Here is a 24913-nt window from a genome sequence, read left to right as displayed (position 1 = left end):
ATCGTTCTGTGGAAGAAGATCCTACTACAACCACAAAAATAGTTTGAATTGCTGGGTCATTTCTCCTGTTTATCTGAATGCTGCAAAATACTTCAATGACAAGTCCAGGCTCCACACAGTACCAAGGAGACAGGTCTACAAAGGAGCATAGTTCCTGTCAGGGTGCATCCATCTCTCTCCAGTCTAAACAGCGGCGTGATAAGGTATGACACAGGTCTGGTGGAGATAGACGATAGCCATCGGCCCAGCTGGACTGGCACCCTGCCCGAAGAGCCTGGAAGTGTGAGTGGGTGTGTGTGTGTGTGTACGCATGATTGCATACGTGTGTGCTAATGCCTGTGCCTGTGCGTGTGTGTGTGTGTGTGTGTGTGTGTGTGTGTGTGTGTGTGTGTGTGTGTGTGTGTGTGTGTGTGTGTGTGACTGTTTGTGCATGCCCGTGTGTGCGAGCATGCATGTATATGCAGGTGATTGATCACCTGTCTAGATAAGCCCAGGGTACCTGTTCGTCATGGGGACTAATAGCAGGTCTGAGATCAGGCTTACAGGGCCCGCATAGCGTTGAGGTTTACATGATAACCCAGTGTTCATTGACAACCAGGGATGTGCAGTCAGCGTAGTAGGCAGGGTAGGAAGTACTTACCCTGAGATAATCTAATAAAGAAAGCAGTGATGAAAAACCATATAAGAAATACAATTATATATTTTTTAAGTCCTTATTTTTGGTTATCTAATGTTTTTTCTCAATGATTCTGGTGGTTTTTATGCAAAAAATCCCAAAATGTGCTAAAACTGCACCAGAAGGCGCCAGGGCATTCATGCCTTCCTTTCCAGCCATCAAATACATTCAAATCGTTGACGCCGTGGCTGTTCCTGAGTCCAGTCACTGTTAATGGACAGGGTCGCCTAGCTTAAAGTAGCTTCATTGAGGCTCTTTCATATTTTGCGCATGCATATTGCCTAAACATGTTGCGTGGGTATTGCCTGGGGTAAGCTGTGCACATTTGGGCATGTCTACATCATGTGGCCCTCGCTTCCCTTGAACTAAACAAAGCTAGCTAGCTAGCAAAAACAATCTGACAAATGGACACTATTGCACCTCAAACTATTTTCCAAGTTGGAATAATGTAACGCGCCATTTGGAGCGTTCGAAGAGTGGAACGTCAACTATAATGAAAGTTAAGACCAGACAGAGGCAACATACAGGAGCTCTACACACAAGACGTGACATGACAAGCAACCACCATCTCTCTCACTGCTAGCTGTCAGGCAGGCGAACAGTGAGTACTGGACTGTCCACTTGTCTAAAACGTCATTACCAATTAATACTTTTTACACAGACTTTTACACATCTTGGACATTTACTTTTGCTTTGTGGACATAATAGGAATGGGAATGACTTTTTGTGTCAGTGTGAAAGTGGAACCAAAGGAGACTTGGGGATGTGTCTCCCTGCTGTGTGCATGCAGAATTAAAATAATGGACATGAGGGTTCTGCTGTGACTTCTACAACGCTGTCACGAGAGGTTCCCCAGACAAATGGACTTAATTTCCAAGCAAAGGTAGGCCTAAATGCATTTTCCTTTGCAATTTGCAGGTTTGGCTACAGTTGAATCATGAGAACAGACAACATCTCTTTGAATGCATTTGAATTATCAAGCAAGAATTTTGTTTTGATTAGACACTTTCTTTACATTTTGAACTGCATTTTTCAGTCATTTCGATTGTTGATATGGAAATTTCATTAGAACCTTATGTATTATATACAGTGGCAAGAAAATGTATGTGAACCATTTGGAATTACCTGGATTTCTGCATATATCGGTCATCAAATTTGATCTGATCTTCATCTAAGTCACAACAATAGACAAACATAGTGTGCTTAAACTAATAACACACAAATGATTGTATTTTGTATATTGTATATCGAATACATAATTTAAACATTCACAGTGTAGGTTGGAAAAAGTATGTGAACCCCTAGGCTAATGACTTTCCCAAAAGCTAATTGGAGTCAGAAATCAGCTAACCTGGAGTCCAATCAACGAGACGAGATTGGAGACGTTGGTTGGAGCTGCCTTGCCCCATAAAAAACACTCACAAAATTTGAGTTTGCTATTCACAAGAAGCATTGCCTAATGTGAACCATGCCTCGAACAAAAGAGATCTCAGAAGACCTAAGATTAAGAATTGTTGACTTGCATAGAGCTGGAAAGGGTTACAAAATATCTCTAAAAGCCTTGATGTTCATCAGTCCACGGTAATACAAATTGTCTATAAATGGAGAAAGTTCAGCACTGTTGCTACTCTCCATAGGAGTGGCCGTCCTGCAAAGATGACTGTAATTGCACAGCGCAGAATGCTCAATGAGGTTAAGAAGAATCCTAGAGTGTCAGCTAAAGACTTACAGAAATCTCTGGAACATGCTAGCATGTCTATTGATTAGTCTACGATACGTAAAAACACGAAACAAGAATGGTGTTCATTGGAGGACACCACAAAAGAAGCCACTGCTATCCCAAAAAAACATTGCTGCACGTCTGAAGTTTGCAAAAGTGCACCTGGCTGTTCCACAGCGCTACTGGCAAAATATTCTGTGGACAGAAACTACAGTTGAGTTGCTTGGAAGGAACACACAACACTATGTATGGAGAAAAAAAGGCACAGCACACCAACATCAAAACCTCATCCCAACTTTAAAGTATGGTGGAGGGAGCATCATGGTTGGGGCTGCTTTGCTGCCTTAGGGCCTGGACAACTTGCTATCATTGACGGAAAAATGAATTCCCAAGTTTATCAAGACATTTTGCAGGAGAATGTTAAGCTATCTGTTCGCCAATTGAAGCTCAACAGAAGTTGGGTGATGCAACAGGACAACGACCCAAAACACAGAAGTAAATTAACAACAGAATGGCTTCAACAGAAGAAAATACGCCTTCTGGAGTGGCCCAGTCAGAGTCCTGACCTCAACCCGATTGAGATGCTGTGGCATGACCTCAAGAGATCAGTTCACACCAGACATCCCATGAATATTGCTGAACTGAAACAGTTTTGTGAAGAGGAATGGTCCAAAATTCCTCCTGACCGTTGTGCAGGTCTGATCCGTAACTACAGAAAATGTTTGGTAAGGTTATTGCTGCCAAAGGAGGGTCAACTAGTTATTAAATCCAAGGGTTCACATACTCTTTCCACCCTGCACTGTGAATGTTTACACGGTGTGTTAAATAAAGACATGGAAACGTATAATTGTTTGTGTGTTATTAGTTTAAGCAGACTGTGTTTGTCTATTGTTGTGACCTAGATGAAGATCAGATCAAATTTTATGACCAATTAATGCAGAAATCCTGGTATTTCCAAAGGGTTCACATACTTTTTCTTGCCACTGTGTGTGTAAGGATATTCACACAATAATACTATTGTGTGTGTGTGTGTGTGTGTGTGTGTGTGTGTGTGTGTGTGTGTGTGTGTGTGTGTGTGTGTGTGTGTGTGTGTGTGTGTGTGTGTGTGTGTGTGTGTGTGTGTGTGTGTGTGTGTGTGTGTGTGTGTGTGTGTGTGTTTGTGTGTGTGTTTGCACACAGCGCATTGGAAGAATTGTAAATCCATTGTGAAAGGCTAGAGTTTGAGTTACGAATTATTCGGATGAAACGTGTCCATATATTAGTATTTTAGTGGCAGCTATCAGTTGTAACTGTGGACGCTACATTGGTCTATAGCTGAACTGTTAAGCAGTGTGTCATTTTTTCGGATGACACAGCAAGACACAGCAAACAACACAACAACTAGATAGACAGTGTATACAAAGAACAAGGTGACAGTACCAGTGTGTGGGCCTTGAAGTATAAACCAATTACATTATAGATGAGCAGTACGACCAGATCGATTCCTGGAAAATGTTGTCATTTGACCCGCTAAACTAATAAATGGGGTAGTAATACTGAATTCAACTCGACTCAATTATCAGATTCGATTTTGCATTAGAACAAGGGGAACAAGGTTTAAAATCTATTTGTCTCTTTGTAATGGTGTAATGACTGCTTTGAAAGAGCGGTAATGTTGAAATGCTAGCTACAGGAATACACAGTCCGACTCTACCCTAACTGGAAAGGGACATCTGCATCCTGTCCTCGCTTGAGATGAAACGCTGTGTGTGTGTGTGTTTGTGGGTGGGTGGGTGGGTGGTTGAGAGAGAGAGAGAGAGAGAGAGAGAGAGAGAGAGAGAGAGAGAGAGAGAGAGAGAGAGAGAGAGAGAGAGAGAGAGAGAGAGAGAGAGAGAGAGAGAGAGAGAGAGAGAGAGAGGAATACGTATTTTCTATATAGGGGGGGCTATTTGAACTCAATATTCTCTGTAATTGATGTATTTTCAGCAAATACCTGTCTTTTCTTTGAACGCACACAAACCCACGAGGGTACACATTGCTAGCGGAATATTCACGGTGTGCACACCTAGCTGTTAGCACATTCTTTGTGCACACACACATAGCTTTTAGATGAGTCTTGACAAGGCAAACAGTTTAGTTGAAACAGGCTAGTTGAAACACCTGCTGCCTTTGGAACTGTGGTTAGTCGGCAGACAAACACGCCTACAACATTATTCACCTCCTATGATCCCCTAGGTATCAATGCTGACTTAGTTGACCTGTTCCACCCAGATCGTAGTGAAGCAAAGGTCCTCAACCTCATTAATACATTGCAAATACACAAAAGCACTCACATGATTTAATTGAATGACCCTATGCAGATAAGAAACACTGAAATCATGCTACTTCCTCCAGATATGAAAGTGATGACATCATCAATGCACTCAGTAGTGACTTGCATTAACTTTGTGAATGATCCCTGGATGTTGAATGGTGTTTAGTGGTGAACCACCTACTATAAAATAGTCATTGTTGTGGCAGCATGTGGCTGAAATACAGTTTCTCATTCAAAAACTACAAGAGATAGCAGTGTATAGATAGTGTACAACTCTGTAACTATAACAGGATATAGTCAAAATAACATCATAATTTGAAGGTGAATGCTAGTTTTCTGGTGAATGCTAGTTTTCTTGCAACCAAAAACCAGCCAAAGATCTTTTTTGAACTCGATAAACCCACGGAACAGGGGTCTAGATCAAATTTCAGCTAGATATCTCCAGGCTAGCTGACTGCCACTGATGCTAGGTTGCTGAGGGGAGAGTTGACCAAGCATTTTGTTGGCTTCCCCCTCTCACTTCTTCTCCAGTCTTCTCTTTCCAGAGGCACTTTTCACATCACTCCGCTTGTCAAACATCTCTCTTCACAATGGTGTCAGACATTTCAGACAACATTCCAGGAGACACTTGGATATGCATACAAGGCAATGGACACGTCCCAAATGGCACCCTATTCCCTATATAGTGCACTACATAGGCAATAGGATGCCATTTAGGACGCATCCAATGCGTCCAGTGAAAGCCGGGGATACAGGAAATTAATTAATGCATCATTGGGATCAATGTCAACAATGCCTTGAGGGGTCCATCTAATCGGACAGGAAATACACGTTAAGGATACGTGCGTTTTAATACGGTGCTGTACATCACAGGAGGAAATGACACACTATCCCCCTGACACGGAACAAAGACATGTTTGAGGAACAGTTCATGTTAGGCCTCGCATGACTGGGACATTGAATAACCCCCTCTGGTTTCTCTTTCACACAGTCACAGACCTACATACGCATGCACGTGCATAGGCCTACACAGACACAAACACACACGCATGCACACACAAACACTCACGCACGCACACACACGAACACACACACAGGGGTGTAAGCACACACACACTGTTTTTTTCTGTTTCACTGAAAGTCAGTGAACTAAGTAGACCAGCCCCGGCTACTATTGCATTGATGTCTATGGGAGACCCACCCTGTTAAGTAGACCGGAACTGAATATTTTTTCACTTTTTAAAAACTTTTTTCAGGCTGTGTAAGGGCCATTTGATCAAGAAGGAGAGTGATGGAGTGCTGCATCAGATGACCTGGCCTCCACAATCACCCGACCTCAAACCAATTGAGATGGTTTGGGATGAGTTGGACCGCAGAGTGAAGGAAAAGCAGCCAACAAGTGCTCAGCATATGTGGGAACTCCTTCAAGACTGTTGGGAAAGCATTCCTCATGAAGCTGGTTGAGAGAATGACAAGCGTGTGCAAAGCTTTCATCAAGGCAAAGGGTGGCTACTTTGAAGAATCTCAAATACAAAATATATTTTGATTTGTTGAACACTTTTTTGGTTACTACATGATTCCATATGTGTATTTCATAGTTTTGATGTCTTCACTATTATTCTACAATGTAGGAAATAGTAAAAATAAAGAAAAACACTTGAATGAGTAGGTGTATCCAAACTTTTGACTGGTACTGCATATTAATTTATCCGCCATCATTGGTGTCCCCTTCTTAAAGTCCAAAAGCGGATGCCGCGTCACAGTCTCTTTCCATTTCCTCTGAAAACCGCACGAATCCGGTTTATACCGGCCCGCTGAGCGTGTCATTGGTCAAACAGTGACAGGAGAGCAAACTCTCATTTGGAGCCTGTGAAATAAATAGAGTGTGGTTGTTCACTCTATCATAATACACAACATACCCTTTACTGTAACAGTCAAATGTGACAGTGGCCTCACAACAAGCACGGAATGTGGTTTAAGCAGGGACTGAATTCCATTGACATCAATGGCTTGGCCCTTAAAGCACTGGAACACCTCACTCCACTATGTCTCACACCTAAGTGCTTTACCAGACTGAGTGATGTCACAGGGTGACCATCAAGGGGTTCCCTCATCCCTACCCTACCACTATAGACGCATAACACTGATCTATTGACTTAGAATAACTTTATTTTACCCAAGGGAACCTCAGAAAAAAACGTTGTTTGAATCATACCCCCACAGCTGCAAGTCTTGAGTCTGGACATGTGTTTCTGGGTTGACCTGGGAGATCATTGGCCTCAGGGTCTCAAATCTTTACAAGGCCGCAAAATCAGTGGCCCGCGTTGAGCAAACCAGGAGCAGCCACTTCCACCTCACTCACTGCCCCCACAAAGCCGTGAAGTTTCACATAGTGGAATTTCCAGCAAGTTAACCCTGAGTTGATTGAACCTGTCTTGACCACAGTGTTCAGCCATGATGGAGGGATACAGGTGGGACGGCTCAGGGGGTTATTTAAAGGCTGTTTGCACCTGGCTAATGCCATGTTAGCGCGTTTGGCTATTGAAAATGGTCGTTATGCTTTGAGTGTGCGGATAGAATGGATTGTTTCGGTGTGAACTTTGTATGATACTTGAAGACCGCAAAGTTTTTGTCACAGGTAACATGTAACGTAGCCTACTAACCTATCACACTAGTTACATTTGAAAGCTTCTCGAGTTCCGTTCTCAACTAGCAAGAATAACCGCAGAAAAGCATTGAAATAGAGACGGCACGTAACCCTACTGATATTGTACGCTGTTTAACAGGAGACATATTGACACAGCTTGTTTGTGTTCATTAAATGGGCCACCACCAGACCAGTCGTCTCATACATAGCCAAACTACAGTATCTCCCAACTGTACAACGTAGAGAGAGAGGTGCAGAGAGACATGCCAAGTGTAAACGGATCTCTCCGTCCATATCACATTACCCTTCCTGAGATGAAGAATGACATGCAGAGTGAAAGACAGCATGTTGCTCCCTTGGCGACCATATATACCCCATTAGGGGCCTAAGGCACCATTGGCAAGTTGTAACTCTATGCTTTTTTTAAACCTGTTTATACAACCAGAGAGGGGACAGAGGATGTGTTCCTGTGTTTGTAGGGTAGAAGCAGAGTCGTCTCTGCAGGTAGTCCCTAGTGAAAGCCCCTCTAGAGGGATTCTCCATGGTAGAGATACTGGGCGATAGTGGGGGGGCGGGACTAATGACCAGCTGGGGTTCATTCATTATAACATGTTATTAGAATGTCATTCATTCTAATGCTCCACACACTGAGGGATGCCATGCTATCTCTAAGCAATTTGATACGGATCGTAAATGCCATTATGATTATTGTTCATTGCAATGGATAGTCATAATACATTCAGAAATCCAATGAAATACCAAGGAAATGAAAGTAAATAGGCCTACAGCAAATTTGATCCAGCATAAACAGAGACAATTTTTGTTCCATTATGAGATACTGTCTAAACTAATCACAGTGTACAGATGTAGGATCTTAATTTGAATCTTGTAGTGTATTTGAGGTTTAATTTTTTTAATTTTTTAATAAAAATGTAGCAACCCCTACAAAAATATCCATTAATTATAATCCACATAATAATTAATATTTCCTGTTGTTGCACCCCTGACTCATAATACTTCAGACACAGGACACATCCTTTGTCGACAGGTGTACACTTAGAAAAAAGGGTTCCAAAAGGGTTCTTCGGCTGTCCCCATAGGAGAACCCTTTTTAATTCCAGGTAGAACCCTTTTTAGATCCAAGTAGAACTCTTTTGGGTCCAATGTAGAACCCTCTGTGTAATGTGTTCTACATAGAACTCAAAAGGGTTCTACCTAGAACCAAAAGGTTTGAACCCAATGATGTACTGTATATAAACCCTGGATTGATGATGTTATGTATTGAGAGGCTTTGTAGCCACCGGTCGGCCATATTGGCACTCCCTAGTAGGAGCAGTCCTCCATAGGAATGAATGGAATTCTACAGTATTTCAATTAAATGTATTTAAGTATTTTTTGGGGGGGTGTAGTGGGGACAGTAACATTATACTTTAAGGAATGTTCTTAAAAAGATACAGTACCAGTCAAAAGTTTGGAAACATCTACTCATTGCAGGGATTTCAAATCAAATCAAAACAAACGTTATTTGTCACATGCGCCGAATACAACAAGTGTAAACCTTACCGTGAAATGCTTACTTACAAGCCCTTAACCAACAGTGCAGTTCAAGAAAAGTTAAGAAAATATTTACCAAATAGACTCATGTAAACAATAATAATAAAAAGTAACACAATAAGAATAACAATAATGAGGCTATATACAGGGGGCACTGGTACCGAGTCAGTGTGCGGGGGTACAGGTTAGTTGAGGTGATTTGTGAAGTGACTATGCATAGATAATAAACAGCGAGTAGCAGCAGTGTACTAAAGGGAGGGGGCGGGGTCAATGTATATAGTCCGGTGGCGATTTGATTAATTGGCTTGGGGGTAGAAGCTGTTGAGGAGTCCTTTTGGTCCTAGACTTGGCGCTACGGTACCGCTTGCCGTGCGCTAGCAGAGAAAAGTCTCTGACAATTCTATGGTTTTTCCTCTGACACCACCTATTATATAGGTCCTGGATGGCAGGAAGCTTGGCCCCAGTGATGTACTGGGCTGTACGTACTACCCTCTGTAGCGCCTTACGGTCAGATGCCGAGCAGTTGCCATACCAGGCGGTGATGCAACTGGACAGGATGCTCTAGATCAGGGGTGTCAAACTCAAATACCCAGTGGGCCAAAATGTAAAACCTGAACAAAGTCGCGGGCCAACATTGAACAAATGAACCTTTTAATATGGACCCAAACAAGTTTTGCTTTAACATTGAATATGTGTGTCGTCTAATGTTGTACTCCTTACTTACAGCCACGTTGACTCCACAAACAAGACAAACAGGTTTGTCTTTTACATATGTAAACAGATATTCTGCCTCCCACTTGTCCAGAAAGCTCCTGTTTTCTGCCTTTCTTTTCGCCATTTTTGGGAAGGGATAGCGCGCTGACAGTTGTAGCGTCTATGTTGCTATGACTACTGTCACAGAGGAGAGGGCGTTTCTGGGTCCTGTCCTGATTGGCGCGCGAAAACAACAGCAGAGCATTATGGGATTCGTAGTATTAGCGGTGAATGCGCTGTATAATACCGGCGGGCCAGCTCTAGTAGTAATTTGGTATTGTCTCGCGGGCCAAATATAATTACCCCGCGGGCCAAATTTGGCCAGAGTTTGACACCCATGCTCTAGATGGTGCAGCCGTAGAACCATTTGAGGATCTGGGGACACATGCCAAATCTTTTCAGTCTCCTGAGGGGGAAAAGGTTTTGTCGTACCCTCTTCACGACTGTCTTGGTATGATAGTTCGTTGGTGATGTTGACACCAAGGAACTTGAAACTCTCGACCCGCTCCACTACCGTCCCGTCGATGTTAATGGGAGCCTGTTCGGACCGACTTTTCCTGTAGTCCATCACCAGCTCCTTTGTCTTGCTCACATTGAGGGAGAGGTTGTTGTCCTGGCTCCACACTGCCAATTCTCTGACCTCCTCCCTATAGGCCGTCTCATCGTTGTCGGTGATCTGGCCTACCACTGTTGTGTCGTCAGCAAACTTAATGATGGTGTTGGAGTCGAGTTTGGCAACACGGTCGTGGGTGAACAGGGAGTACAGGTGGGGACTAAGTACACACCTGTGAGGGGCCCCAGTGTTAAGGATCAGCGTGGCAGACTTGTTGTTGCCTACTCTTACCACCTGGGGGCGGCCTGTCAGGAAATCCAGGATCCAGTTGCAGAGGGAGGTGTTTAGTCCCAAAGTCCTTAGCTTAGTGATGAGCTTCGTGGGCTCTATGGTGTTGAACGCTGAGCTGTAGTCAATGAACAGCATTCTCACATAGGTGTTCCTTTTGTCCAGGTGGGAAAGGGCAGTGTGGAGTGCGATTGAGATTGCGTGATCTGTGGATCTGTTGGGGCGGTATGCGAATTGGAGTGGGTCTAGGGTGTCCGGGAGGATGCTGTTGATGTGAGCCAAGACCAGCCTTTCAAAGCACTTCATGGCTACCGACGTGAGTGCCACGGGCCGGTAATCATTTAGGCAGGTTACCTTCGCTTCCTTGGGCACAGGGACTATGGTGGTCTGCTTGAAACATGTAGATATTACAGACTCGGTCAGGGAGAGGTTGTTTCTTTATTTTTTATATTATCTACATTGTAGAATAATAGTGAAGACATCAAAACTATGAAATAACACATATAGAATCATGTAGTAACCAATAAAGAGTTAAACAAATCAAATTATATTGAAAGTGGTAGCTCCTTTGAAGAATCTAAAATATGAAATGTTTTTTGATTTGCTTAACACTTTTTTGGTTACTACATGATTCCATATGTGTTATTTCATAGTTTTGATGTTATTCTACAATGTAGAAAATAGTAAAACTAAAGAAAAACCCTTGATTGAGTATGTGTGTCCAAACTTTTGACTGGTACTCTATACATTTGCAATGTATTTACTTATATTTAGCTAACATAATATAATTTAAAAGTATTAAGGTGTCTGTAATATAATAAATGTGGCAAAATCAAATGTAGATATTAATAAATGCATTTCTATAGGTTCCAAAATATTTTGTACAATGGTAGGGAGTGCCAAGATGGAGGCACAGTGGCTTCAGCACAGCGCTCCCTATCAGTCATCTAGTGTACATATAAATCATTGGTTCTACCTGGAACCAAAAAGGATTCTTCAAAGGGTTCTCCTTATGGGTACAGCCCTTTTAGGTTCTAGAGACTTTTTTTCTAAGAGTGTAGGCTAATAATTACTGCTCATATTCTAAACTCTAAACTAATGAAAAATGATAAATCCTTCTGTCGATTCAATGCTACAAGTTCAAGTAGCTTCCATCCCATACATTTTCAGCATTACTGTGTTTTTTTAAAAGATTTCTTGGAAATGGCATTGGCACTGATTTTGCCAATGTCCTAATGCACTACAACGTTAGACAACAGAGAGAGCCAAAGTTATAGAAGGCTAATGCGCTGACGACTACAACTATTGACATGAATAAATCACACTTCCCCTAAACTGCATCAAAGAATCATCATTTACACCTCACAGCTGCTGAGACTTCCAATTAAGGTCTTATTTCAAGAGATTACTTCATGGATAAAGACTAGGTTACAGTGACTCATTAAATATATTTGATGCAATTCTGATAAATAAATAAAAACTTGAGATGAGTTCCGTCACAAAGATTTAACAGCAAACATTATCTGAATAGAATATCATGTCATACATGTATGTGGGCCTAATGGACACATGCAGCACGTCACTTATCAGCCAGTCTTGTCACTGTGGCATGATGTTGGTGCTTTGAAAGGCCTACTTCTGAAGACAAAGCCTACAACCGGAACGCTGAGAAGAAATGTTGGAACCCAGCCAAGTCCAACAAACCCGTCTTCTTCGTTTGGCCACCATGTGGAAGGACATTTTTCTGCCCTAATTCTTTTGTTAGTCCATATTTTACAGTTCTCAGGCAGCAGAGAATTAATTGGAAGGAAAAAAGTAGGCCAGGCAGTTGTGTGTAATGTACAACAATTCATCCTCATATTGTTTTACATAGAGCCTAAGCACAGCGAGAGAGGGAGGTGACACACAGTGCCTTCAGAAAGTATTCATACCCTTTGACTTATTCCACATTTTGCATGAATTAAAAATGGATTGAATAGATTTTTTCTCTCTCGCCCATCTACACACAATAGCCTATCATGAAAAAAAGGAAAACATGTCTTTAGAAATCTTTGCGAATTTACTGAAAATGAAATACAAAAATAGCAAATTTCCATAAGTATTCACACCCCTGAGTCAATACTTTATAGAAGCACCATTGGCAGCGTTTACAGTTGTGAGTCTTTCTGGGTACGTCTCTAAGAGCTTTCCACACCTGAACTGTTTAACATTTTCCCATTATTATTTTCAAAATCCTTCAAGCTCTGTCAAATTAGTTGTTGATCATTGCTAGACAACCAATACATTTGAAAACATTTCTAAAAACATGTTTTCACATTGTCATTATGGGGTATTGTGTGTAGATGGGTGAGAAAAAACATATATTTAATCAATTTTGAATTCAGGCTTTAACACAACAAAATGTGGAATAAGTCAAGGGGTATGAATATTTTCTGAAGACACTGTATGTGTGGGGTACAGAGATGAGGTAGTCCTTAAAAAATTATGCTAAACACTATTGTTATGTGACTTATTATGTGACTTGTTAGGCAAATTGTTACTCCCGAACTTATTTAAGCTTGCCATAACAAAGGGGTTGAATACTTATTGACTCAAGATATTTCAGCTTTTGATTTTTTATTAATTTGTAAAAACAATTAAAAACATAATTCTACTTTGACATTATGGGGTATTGTGTGTAGGCCAGTGACCAAAAAAATCTCAATTGAATACATTTTAAATTCACGCTGTAACACAACAATGTGGATAAGGTCAAGGGGAGGGAAAACTTTCTGAAGGTACTGCAAGTGAACTGAACTGAACCGAAGCTCAATGCTTTTTCAAACATGGAAATCTGTTCGCGAACCTGCAGTTTGTCTATAAAAGGTCTGACAGCAATCTACAGTACTTTACACCTCAGTGAAGAGAGGAGAGAAATAGGGGAAGGCCCCATCAAATTAAAAGGCAGAGTTTTCATGGCCAGGGGCCACGGCCCTCAGACAGAGATGAGATGGCTAAACTGCACCTCTCCCCTCTGATTAAAAGCCTTGGAGACTTGAGGAATTATGACCATTGATTGGCCTATTTAGGAGTACAGTGGTTCATAAACTTAATCTAGGTTGAGAAGTGACAGACAAGCTTGTCGGTCTACTGTTGAAGGTTGAACAAGACAGAAGACAGAAGACACATCCAAGAGTTGCTGAATTGTGAATTCCCCCCAAACTCATTTCATCCATGTCCCAACCTGCAACCTGGCAAGTCGAGTGTACAGGGAAGGGTGAAACATTCCAGGCATACCAAGGGTCAGAGGCCTGAAAGGAGCCAATCAGAGACCAGCTGACAGCATTGCTACCTCCTCCCTCCTTGAAGTGGGTGGTGGATGTGAATGTGATGGGAAGGGAGGGGTGAGGGTGCAGGGAAGAGTGCCATATTTGGCTTCAGACAGGTACAGGTACTGTGTGAGGAACGTGAAACGCTATCCAGGCACCAGATCTTGTCTTGGGTTGGGGGGGGTCTGGGTTTTCTCTATCGCCATCAAGCTTCTCCACAATGGCCAGAAAAACTCTCAAATCTCGTTGCTTCACCTGAGTTTAAGTACTGTCCTGGAATCAGTCAAACTGGATGATGGCATTCACTTTAAACCAGTGGTCACCACATGGTCGAACGCGATCGACTGGCAACTCCAAGGCATTCCTAGTCGATCACGAAAAATTTATATAAAAACAACAGCGATAAAGCCTTGCATTCCTTCTTTTTTTCTGTCTCGCACTGTTAGCAGTAGGTGCACTTGTTCCAGCTGCCCTGCACGACGGGTAGGCGAAGTGTGCCCATTTTGAACCATTTCATGTGTCCGAAGATACAAATTCCGCCTACTCGGCGTGCCTGGAGAGAAAATCAAGTGCACCTACAGTATAGGCCTACCGCTAGCCAATCGGATTGCTCAGATCACCGTGTCTGCACTCCGCAGCTTCCATCTAGCACACAGCATATTAAGTTGATACTGTGATTACAAAACGTCTAAAACCATGACTAGAGAGAAACTGCCAACGAATACGGCAAAGAGCTGCTGTTTTATGAGTGAGTTTATGTTTAAGTATTCAGCACCCGTCAACACTTTTTATTCAACACTGTTATGAAATGCGCTTCTCCACTCGCGCTGCAACCAGCACTGCAGCTTCAATGAATGAGTAGAAAAGTGTTTTGATAGGCTTGGGTTGTTATTATTAGCGGCTGTGTGTATTTTTAATAGTGAGTCATATTTCACTTTCTCTGGTCATAGGAGTAACAACATGAATTTCTGCATGAGCCAGAAATAATGCAGTGTGACTCGAGTTTCGCCATCAGCTCGAAGACGGTTTCCCCTTTTTGGTCAGTATTAGCGAAGGGGGATGAGGTGAGGGATGGTCCAACGGTGAGAGGAGGACCTTCTGATGCTCTCCGCTGAGACTGAGTCGGTACTAGTTACCACAGCCACAAAGTCATAAACCCCGCCTATTTCTACAATTTATCTTTTTAAATGAATGTGATTTTAAACCTAACCCTAACCTTAACTACACTGGAGCTTGACCTGCATTTTGACTAAGAAAGTGATCCCAGCTCAGAAAAGTTTGGTGACCACTGCTTTAAACCATCTCAGCTCTTTTCTATTGCATGAGACAAATTGTCTCGAAACCCCTTAATCCTTGACCTGACATACATACACAAATGCCCACTTTAAATGTTATACATGTCGTGATTGGTTGCTTTATTAAGCCCTCACACATTTTTCACATATTCACACTCTCTCTCTAGTAATGAGGAAATGTCTGTAATGAACAACTTTGCACTCAGTCCTTACTGTGGTGAGACTAGACAGACCCATACTGTAAAGACAACACAGAGATGGAACAGACAGGACATTGAAATCCCCCTAACTTAAACATTCTTGTGTCTCTTCAGAATTGTCCCAAAAGCATGCCAAATTAACTTATCCTACAGTAAATACGGTATACTATGTTACAAAAGCATGCTGGTTCAGATTATTTGCACCAATGGCATAGAATAAAGACTGATATTTCATCTAACATACTTACAGAACATATTTCTAGTTTATGTATGCATTGTTATAAATCTATCATGACTTCAGTGGGATGGGCTCTTTTGAAGGTAAGGAGTTAAGCTCAGAGTGTAAATAATGCTGCACTAAGGTGAAACCATTGATGACATTTTGGCTGAAGGGTCTTCCACTCCTTCTGCTCCTCTATACTGATAAATCTGTTACAGCTCCAAACGGGGGCCTTGTCACCAAGTCCCACAGGCCTCCAGCCTCGTTACCATGGCCATGTGGTCCCCTTCTTATGTTGCAACTTCTGGACGATGACACCATCCCTCAGGGGACAGAGCAAAGATGGTGCATCGATCTAGTGTCAGCAGGACACAGCCATCCATTGCATTGACTGGCCAAGAACGAACTCTCAGTTTAACACATCAATCCACCACTTAGAGCACATGAAACAGATAGGCGGAGCCTTTAATCGGACGAAGGCTGGAGTCATCAATTCCCAATTCTGCGCTTCCACTGTTAGCTCACAGGAAGTGCAGGGCTTGGTTTACAATTCTCTTTCCTGCTTAGTGCACGCTATAAATTACTAGCAATTACGACGAGCACAAAACAAAACTCAGAGATCAAAAGAACTAAACTTCTCGTGGATGCTGCAGAACGATATGGCCAGTTTAATTGGCAAGAGGAAGTCCTAAATACAACTGAGGTAGTCTAGGGTTCTTCAAAGAGCACACATAAGGACAACAGTGTTTGCTGTTTGGAGGGAGTTCTATTAGAGCCTCAAATAGGTAGCTGTTAGGAGAGAGCAAGTTAAACTTGCCTACAGAAGCAAGCAACCACCCATTCAAACAGGAAAATAAATGAAATTAATGAAAAAGGAACAGTCTGAAGGCTGATGCTATTTCAATTGCTAATTATTTCTTACTTTTTCTTATGTAAATTACTCCATACAAGCACTTCGGTAATAGCAACATACATGCATTGGTTACTGGCCAAGGCCAATGAACACTGTATTGCAAAACACAAACCAAGGCTTCAGTTGAGTGAAATGACCTGGGCACATGTGGAAAGTAATGTGTGTCGAACACCTGTTTGCGTTCTATAATGACTGCAAGGTACAGTGCCTTCAGAAAGTATTCATACACTTACTTATTACACATTTTGTTGTGTTACAGCCTGAATTTAAAACTGATTAAATAAATACAAATTATCTCACCCATCTACACATTACGCAATAATGACCAAGTGAAAACAGGTTTTTAGAAATGTTAGGAAATGTGTTGAAAATTAAATAGAATTCTAATTTACTTAAGTATACTCACACCCCTGAGTCAATACTTTATAGAAGCACCTTCGGCAGCAATTACAGCTGTGAGTTTTTGTGGGTAAGTCTCTAAGAGCTTTCCACACCTGGATTGTGCAACATTTCCCCATTATTCTTTTCAAAATTATTCAAGCTTTGTTAAATTGGTTGTTGATCAGTGCTAGACAACCATTTTCAGGTCTTGCCAGGGATTTTCAAGTAGAATTAAGTCAATATATAACATAACACATAACACTAATTGCTTTGCCACATTTTTGCAGTATTACTTTAGTGCCTTGTTGCAAACAGGATGCATGTTTTGGAACATTTTTATTCTGTACAGGCTTCCTTCTTTTCACTCTATTAATTAGGTTAGTATTGTGGAGTAACTACAATATTGTTGATCCATCCTCCATTTTTCTCATATCTCAGCCATTTAACTGTTAAAGTCATCATTGGCCTCATGGTGAAATCCCTGAGTGGTTTCCTTCCCCTACGGCAACTGAGTTAGGAAGGACACCTGTATCTTTCTGGGTGTATTGATATCCCATCCAAAGTGTTATTAATAACTTCACCATGCTCAAAGGGATATTCAATGTTGCCTTTTTTTATTTGTACCCATCTACCAATAGGTGCCCTTCTTTGCGAGGCATTGGAAAACCTCCCTGGTCTGTGTGGTTGAATCTGTGTTTGAAATTCACTGCTTGACTGAGGGACCTTACAGATAAGTGTATGTGTGACGTACAGAGATGAGGTAGTCATTCAAAAATCATGTTAAACACTATTATTGCACACAGAGTGAGTCCATGCAACTAATTATGTGACTTGTTAAGCAAATCCTGAACTTATTTAGGCTCCCCTTAACAAAGAGGTTGAATACTTATTGACTCAAGACATTTCAGCTTTTCATTTTCAATTAATTAGTAAAAATTTGTAGGCAAGACATTTCTAGAACTCTTTGACATTATGGGTGTCAACATTTTTAAGTCAGGCTGTAATACAAAAAAATGTGGAAAAAGTAAAGGGGTGTGAATACTTTCTGAAGGCAATGTACATGTTCAAGACAGAGAAAATCCAATGCATATAAAGCATACTTAAGAGAATATAAGCAAAGGAACACTTTTTGTGTGTGAGAGAAATGGCATGGTATTCCATTGCAAATCAATATTTGCTTTTCCTTTTGCCATAATAAGTTAAACCCTTGAGGATACATTTTCTTCGGCATAGATGCCTTTTAGTACCTTTAGTGCACTCACCACACAGACATGCTGCAGGCTGTAACACAGCTCACCTGGCCACACCTGTTTCACCTGCAGCCAGGTGCGTCATGCACCACAAAAAATCTGAAGGGGCACAAAGTAATGGTGTGTAATGAGGCGCAAACAGATGCTGCACTTGACGCATTTATGAAATTGCTTATTCCAGTTACTAATAAGCATGCACCCATTCAGAAAATGACTGTAAAAACTGTTCAATACCTGCGGATTGATGAGGAATTGAATAATTGTATGGTTGAGAGGGATGAGGCAAAAGCAATGGATCTGGATCCACAACCGATTGGCAAACGTATTGCAAATTGAGAAATCATGTGAATAAACTGAATAAAAAGAAGAAGAAACTACACTATAAAACAAAGATAAATGACATAAAGAATGATAGTAAAAAGCTTTGGGGCACCGTAAATTAAATTTTGGGGAAAAAGGCAAACTCAGCTCCATCATTCATTGAATCAGATGGTTCATTCATCAAAAAACCAACTGATATTGCCAACTACTTTAATGATTTTTTAATTGGCAAGATTAGCAAACTTAGGCATGACATGCCAACAACAAATGCTAACACTACGCATCCAAGTATATCTGACCAAATTATGAAAGACAAGCATTGTAATTTTGAATTCCGTAAAGTGAGGGTGGAAGAGGTGAAAAAAAATTGTTGTTGTCTATCAACAATGACAAGCCAAAGTCTGACAACTTAGATAGAAAATTACTGAGGATAATAGTGGACGATATTGCCACTCCTATTTGCCAAATTTTCAACTTAAGCCTACTAAAAGGTATGTGCCCCCAGGCTCGGAGGGAAGCAAAAGTCATTCCGCTACCTAAGAATAGTAAAGCCCCCTTTACTGGCTCAAATAGCCGAACAATCAGCCTGTTATCAACCCTTAGAAAACTTTTGGGTAAAAATGTGTTTGCTGGAAAAACTTATTTGTGTTATGGCGCTACACCCCCTGCTATATTGTGGATAAAGAGTTACCTGTCTAACAGAACCCAGAGTGTGTTCTTTAATGGAAGCCTCTCCAACATAATCCAGGTAAAATCAGGAATTCCCCAGGGCAGCTGTCTAGGCCCCTTACTTTTTTCAATCTTTACTAATGACATGAGGAAAGCCAGTGTGTCTATGTACGCAGATGACTCAGCACTATACATGTCAGCTACTATTGCAACTGAAATGACTGCAACACTTAACAAAGAGCTGCAGTTAGTTTCAGAGTGGGTGGCAAGGAATAAGTTAGTCCTAAATATTTCTAAAACTAAAAGCATTGTATTGGGACAAATCATTCACTAAACCTTAAACCTTCTTAACTAAACATTGTAATAAATTGACTACAAAAGGAAAACCAGCCATGTCGCAGACACTGACGTCTTGCTTCCGGACAAGCTTAACTCCTTCTTCGCCCGCTTTGAGGATAACACAGTGCCACCGACCGACGCGGCCCGATACCAAGAACTCCTTCTCCGTGGCCTACGTGAGTAAGACATTTAAGCGTGTTAACCCTCGCAAGGCTGCCGGCCCAGAAGGCATCCCTTGCCGCTTCCTCAGAGCATGCGCAGACCAGCTGGCTGGTGTGTTTACAGACATATTCAATCTCTCCCTATCCCAGTCTGCTGTCCCCACATGCTTCAATATGGCCACCATTGTTCCCGTACCTAAGAAAGCAAAGATAACTGAACTAAATGACTATCGCCCCATAGCACTCACTTCTGTCATCATGAAGTGCTTTGAAAGACTAGTCAAGGATCATATCACCTCTACCTTACCTGTCACTCTAGACACACTTCAATTTGCTTACCACCCCAATAGATCCACAGATGATGCAATCGCCATCACACTGCACACTGCCCTATCCCATCTGGACAAGAGGAATACCTATGTAAGAATGCTGTTCATTGCCTATAGCTCAACATTCAACACGATAGTACCCTACAAGCTCATCATTAAGCTCGAGGACCTGGGTCTGAACCCTGCACTGTGCAACCAGGTCCTGGACTTCCTGACGGGCCTCTCCCCATTTGGTGAAGGTAGGTAACAACACCTCCACTTCATTGATCCTCAACACTGGGGCCCCACAAGGGTGCATGCTCAGCCCTCTCCTGTACTCCCTGTTCACCCATGACTGCGTGACCAAGCACGCCTCCAACTCAATCATTAAGTTTGCAGACGACACAACAGTAGTAGGCTTGATTACCAACAATGACCAGACAGCCTACAGGGAGGAGGTGAGGGCTCTGTGAGTGTGGTGCTAGGAAAATAACCTCTCACTCAATGTCAACAAAACAAAAGAGAGGATCGTGGACTTCAGGAAACAGCAGAGGAAGCACCCCCATTCACATCGACGGGACTGCAGAGGAGAAGGTGGAAAGCTTCAAGTTCCTTAGCGTACACATCACTGACAAACTGAAATGGTCCACCCACACAGACAGTGTGGTGAAGAAGGCGCAACAGCGCCTCTTCAACCTCAGGAGGCTGAAGAAACTTGGCTTGTTACCTAAAACCTTCACAAACTTTTACAGATGCACAATTGAGAACATCCTGTCGGGCTGTATCACCGCCTGGTACGGCAACTGCACCGCCCGCAACCGCAGGGCTCTCCAGAGGGTAGTGCGGTCTGCCCAACGCATCACCGGGGGCAAACTACCTGCCCTTCAGGACACCTACAGCACCCGATGTCACAGGAAGACCAAAAAGATCATCAAGGACAACAACCACCCATGCTACTGCCTGTTCACCCCGCTATCATCCAGAAGGCGAGGTCAGTACCGGTGCATCAAAGGTGGGAACGAGAGACTGAAAAACAGCTTCTATCTCAAGGCCCTTAGACTGTTAAATAGCCATCACTAGCACATTAGAGGCTGCTGCCTATATACATAGACTTGAAGTCACAGGCCACTTTAATAAATGGAACACTAGTCAATTTAATAATGTTTACATATCTGGCATTACTGATCTCATATGTATATACCGTATTCTTTGCTATTCTACTGTATCTTTAGTCTATGCCGCTCTGACATTGCTCGTCCATATATTTATATATTCTTAATTCCATTCCTTTACTTAGATTTGTGTGTATTGTTGTGGAATTGTTAGATATTACTTGTTAGATATTACTGCACTGTCGGAGCTAGAAACACAAGCATTTCGCTACACCCACAATAACATCTGCTAACCAATCAAATTTGATTTGATTTTAAATAATGTGCAAATTGAGCAAGTTGAAGCGCCAAACTGCTTGGAGAAACCGTGGATTGTAAACTGTCATGGTCAAAACATATTGATACAACAGTAGCTAAGATGGGGAGAAGTCTGTCCATAATAAAGCGCTGCTCTACCTTCTTAACAGCACTATCAACAAGGTAGGTCCTACATGCCCCAGTTTTGTCGCACCTAGACTACTGATCAGTCATGTGGTCAGGTGCCACAAAAAGGGACTTTTTGCAATTGGCTCAGAACAGGACAGCACGACTGGCCCTTGGATGTACACAGAGACCTAATACTAATAATATGCATGTCAATCTCTCCTGGCTCAAAGTGGAGGAGAGATTGACTTCATCACTACTTTATGAGAGGTATTGACATGTTGAATGCACCGAGCTGTCTGTTTGAACTACTGGTGCACAGCTCGGGCACCCATGCATACCCCACAAGACATGCCACAAGAGGTCTCTTCACAGTCCCAGAGTCCAGAACAGACTATGGAAGGCGCACAGTACTACATAGAGCCATGAATACACGGAACTCTATTCCACATCAAATAACAGATGCAAGCAGTAAAATTAGATTTAAAAACCGGATAAAAATGCACCGTATAGAACAGCGGGGACTGTGAAGCAACACAAACATATGCACAAACACATGCATACACACACACGGTAACATACTCACTATACACACACGTACACATGGATTTTGTACTGTAGATATGTGATAGTGGTGGAGTAGGGGCCTGAGGGCACACAGTGTGTTGTGAAATCTGTGAATGTATTGTAATGATGTTTTTAAAATTGTATAAACTTAATTTTGCTGGACCCCAGGAAGAGTAGCTGCTACCTTGTCCGTAAATTGGAGAATTTAGCATTTTTCAAACACCTGAAACAGCCATAATCACTGTGCTTAATTCTTGGATAATATATATATATATATGTATATTTTTCTGCATATCTAAGCATGAGCTGTCTGTATCCTCCTGACTGGTAGTTCTTTTTTTAATGAAACTGGGTAAAAGATTGAAAGGAATGTGAGTCGTTTTCAGTACATTTAGTTATCGCTTGCTTTCAAGTCTGCCAACCTTGGCAGCAGGCCTACAAGCTAAGATAGTTAGAGAAGCTAGCTACTGTAACTTGATTGATAGCCTGAAATGGCTTCTTGGTAACTAGTTATGAGGTTGGGAGATTGGGAACCTATCTGGGCTAGCTAAAGCCAACTTCATAAAATTGCTAGGTGGCTAGTAGAATTACAGAGAAACAACCCATAAAAAAAAAAATCTGTGCCCCCTATGAGCGTGAAGTCTCTGCCTGCAGCTATAAAACACAGCCCACTCAATAAGTAACACGCATTTAAGTACTGATCTTATTCAACAGCTCTGCAGCTGTTTATAGTTTATAATTTCTTGTTCAGATCAGGGTACAAGAATCAGTGCCATGTTGATTATTATTAACATTTTACAGCGTTGTAATAACCATTGTGTAGAATGACGGGTATGGATTGTCATGACAGCCAACGAGGGATAACATCATCAATTTAGGACCATTCATATTATCATAATGGGACAAAGCCTTATTCGTTGAGCAGCACGTTCTGCTTTTAACCACAGGCACCGAACCCATTGTTTCTCTCACACGTACGAACCAGAGAGAACAATTTAACTGAAATTAAAGAAAGTTGAGGAAACGTGGAAAATAATGTGAGTGATCGTAATGTCGGCCTACACTATAAATGTAGGCTTCTTCTCAGGGGTTTTCGTAAATATTTTCTGGATACAGGTATTGGCTACACTTTATCCGTACAAAAAGGTGTAGCGATATTGGCGGACCATATTTCATGAATTGCGTACACGCAAGCAAGGACAGCCTACAGTAGGCTACGGTCGCTGAAGTCTATGTTATAGCCTATGTTTCTTTTAAACCTGTTATTCTAGATTATATGCTATGTATGTTTATATAAATTAAGCATTTTGTACGATTGACCAAATAAGAAGCTCTTGAATGAAAGTATAGGATCGCTGGTTCCAGAGTCCGGACAGGTGTCTGACATGTTGAAATTGCACTGAATTATGAGATTGCAGCCAGCAGAATATAAAACACGGCGCTAATACCCGTTTATTTTGGACAGGTGTTCCAGTGAACTTCATAAAGTGGGCTAATCTAAACAGGCTTTACATCAAAAACAATTGAAGTTTCAAATAACTTGGAACCTTTCCGACATTAAAGACTTGCACATGAAAGGAAGAAAAGTGTTTTAAAGAGCAAGAACAGATGGAACTTCTAAGTAGCTTGTTTTCCTTGTATTTCGTTTCTAAACAAAGTATACCTATCCATATCGAATGATCAGTGGAACGCCACAATGTATGGCGCCTGAAGAGGATAGAACAGTTGCATAGGAGGTACACCGCGGATACTCACAGGTATTTTGTGGACCCTTCCGTCTGTTTGTGCAGGGCAACAGCAAATCCAAAGAAACTGCCCTTGGTTTTCCCTTCTTTGATAACTGGAAACCGTGAGTCTATATTAAATCCATTGCAGGTTAGAGTCACACAAAACACAGCCAAGGCCCCGTGGAGATATAGACTTGGGGCCATGTTTATTCCTTGCGCGCAATTATGCCTTCCCGCAGCTCCACGATCCGCAGCTCCACGATCAACGCCGGATTGAAAAAATATGTATACCACGCGGAGGTCTCTGTACAGGCTATGGTTCAAAATACGCACTCCATTGAGAAACGTCTATCCCCTCTCGTCTTGTGGATATAACTGCCACTGCCTAGGTGTCGATGTCTGCCTCTCCTCCCTCCCCTCCCTCTTGTCCGCTCCTCCACACCCATTTGAACAAGTAGCCTACACACACAATTCAAACCTGTCGCCTAAGCACTTTCACCAGTTCTTTCCGGTAGGTTGGAAGCATACAGTGAGTGGTCAGTGGAATTAATGATTGGCTTGATAGAATATGTTGGCACTGCAGTGCACAGCACTTTGATAATGGCAATTCACTTTATGCAATTAGTTGTGTAAATTCACAGCAGGGACTCTATCTTTCTCTCGCACACGCACGCAAGCACGCGCGCGCGCACACACACACACACACACACACACACACTACTTGATTCTACCATTACCATATGCATTTGGCTAACTTTCAAACATACCGAGCTCTGGACATATCAGTAAAGATGCTATTGATATTCCTCGAATGTTTGGTAATTAGATGTCACACACACAAAACAGCGCCCTTTTTATTTCTCTACACGGGTCGAATTAGATTCATTCCATGTTATAAACAAAGACGTGCGGCATAATCCCAGAAGAGTTTGGCCAGTCTATTTCCCATGACTCATTGCTCATTGTTGTGCTGGAGTAGCCTTATCTGACTGGAGGTCATTCTGAACTGAGAGAGCTCTCAACTGGTCTCTAATGAATGTTTGTGGGAGTCAGCCTCATAAGAGCTGGGCCTCCCTCCGGACTCTCCTCTTCCAGGCCAACTGATTGGCATCGCCTGACCTCACATGAATGCCCTGATAAGAGCCACCCTCCACATTCACTCCCCAGCCTGCTAACTTGTTTCCCCCAACCCCCCAATTCTTCTTCTTTTGACTCCCTTCTTGGACCCACAGAGT

General features: G+C 42.0%; 1 protein-coding gene across 1 annotated transcript in view; it reads right to left on the bottom strand.

The window, feature by feature from the left end:
* The window catches only part of itga3b (integrin, alpha 3b), a 52955-nt gene extending 28853 nt beyond the window's left edge, over positions 1-24102 (bottom strand). The window contains exon 1 of the mRNA XM_071392094.1: positions 23707-24102. Within this exon, the coding sequence (XP_071248195.1) occupies positions 23707-23882 (176 nt within the window). The 5' untranslated portion in view covers positions 23883-24102. The remainder of the gene's footprint in view (positions 1-23706) is intronic.
* Between the last annotated feature and the right edge of the window lie 811 nt (positions 24103-24913).

This window comes from Salvelinus alpinus, chromosome 3 (genome assembly GCF_045679555.1).
Source record: "Salvelinus alpinus chromosome 3, SLU_Salpinus.1, whole genome shotgun sequence".
NCBI lineage: Eukaryota > Metazoa > Chordata > Actinopteri > Salmoniformes > Salmonidae > Salvelinus > Salvelinus alpinus.
Note: the sequence above shows the minus strand (reverse complement) of the source record. Positions and strands in the feature narration are given on the sequence as shown.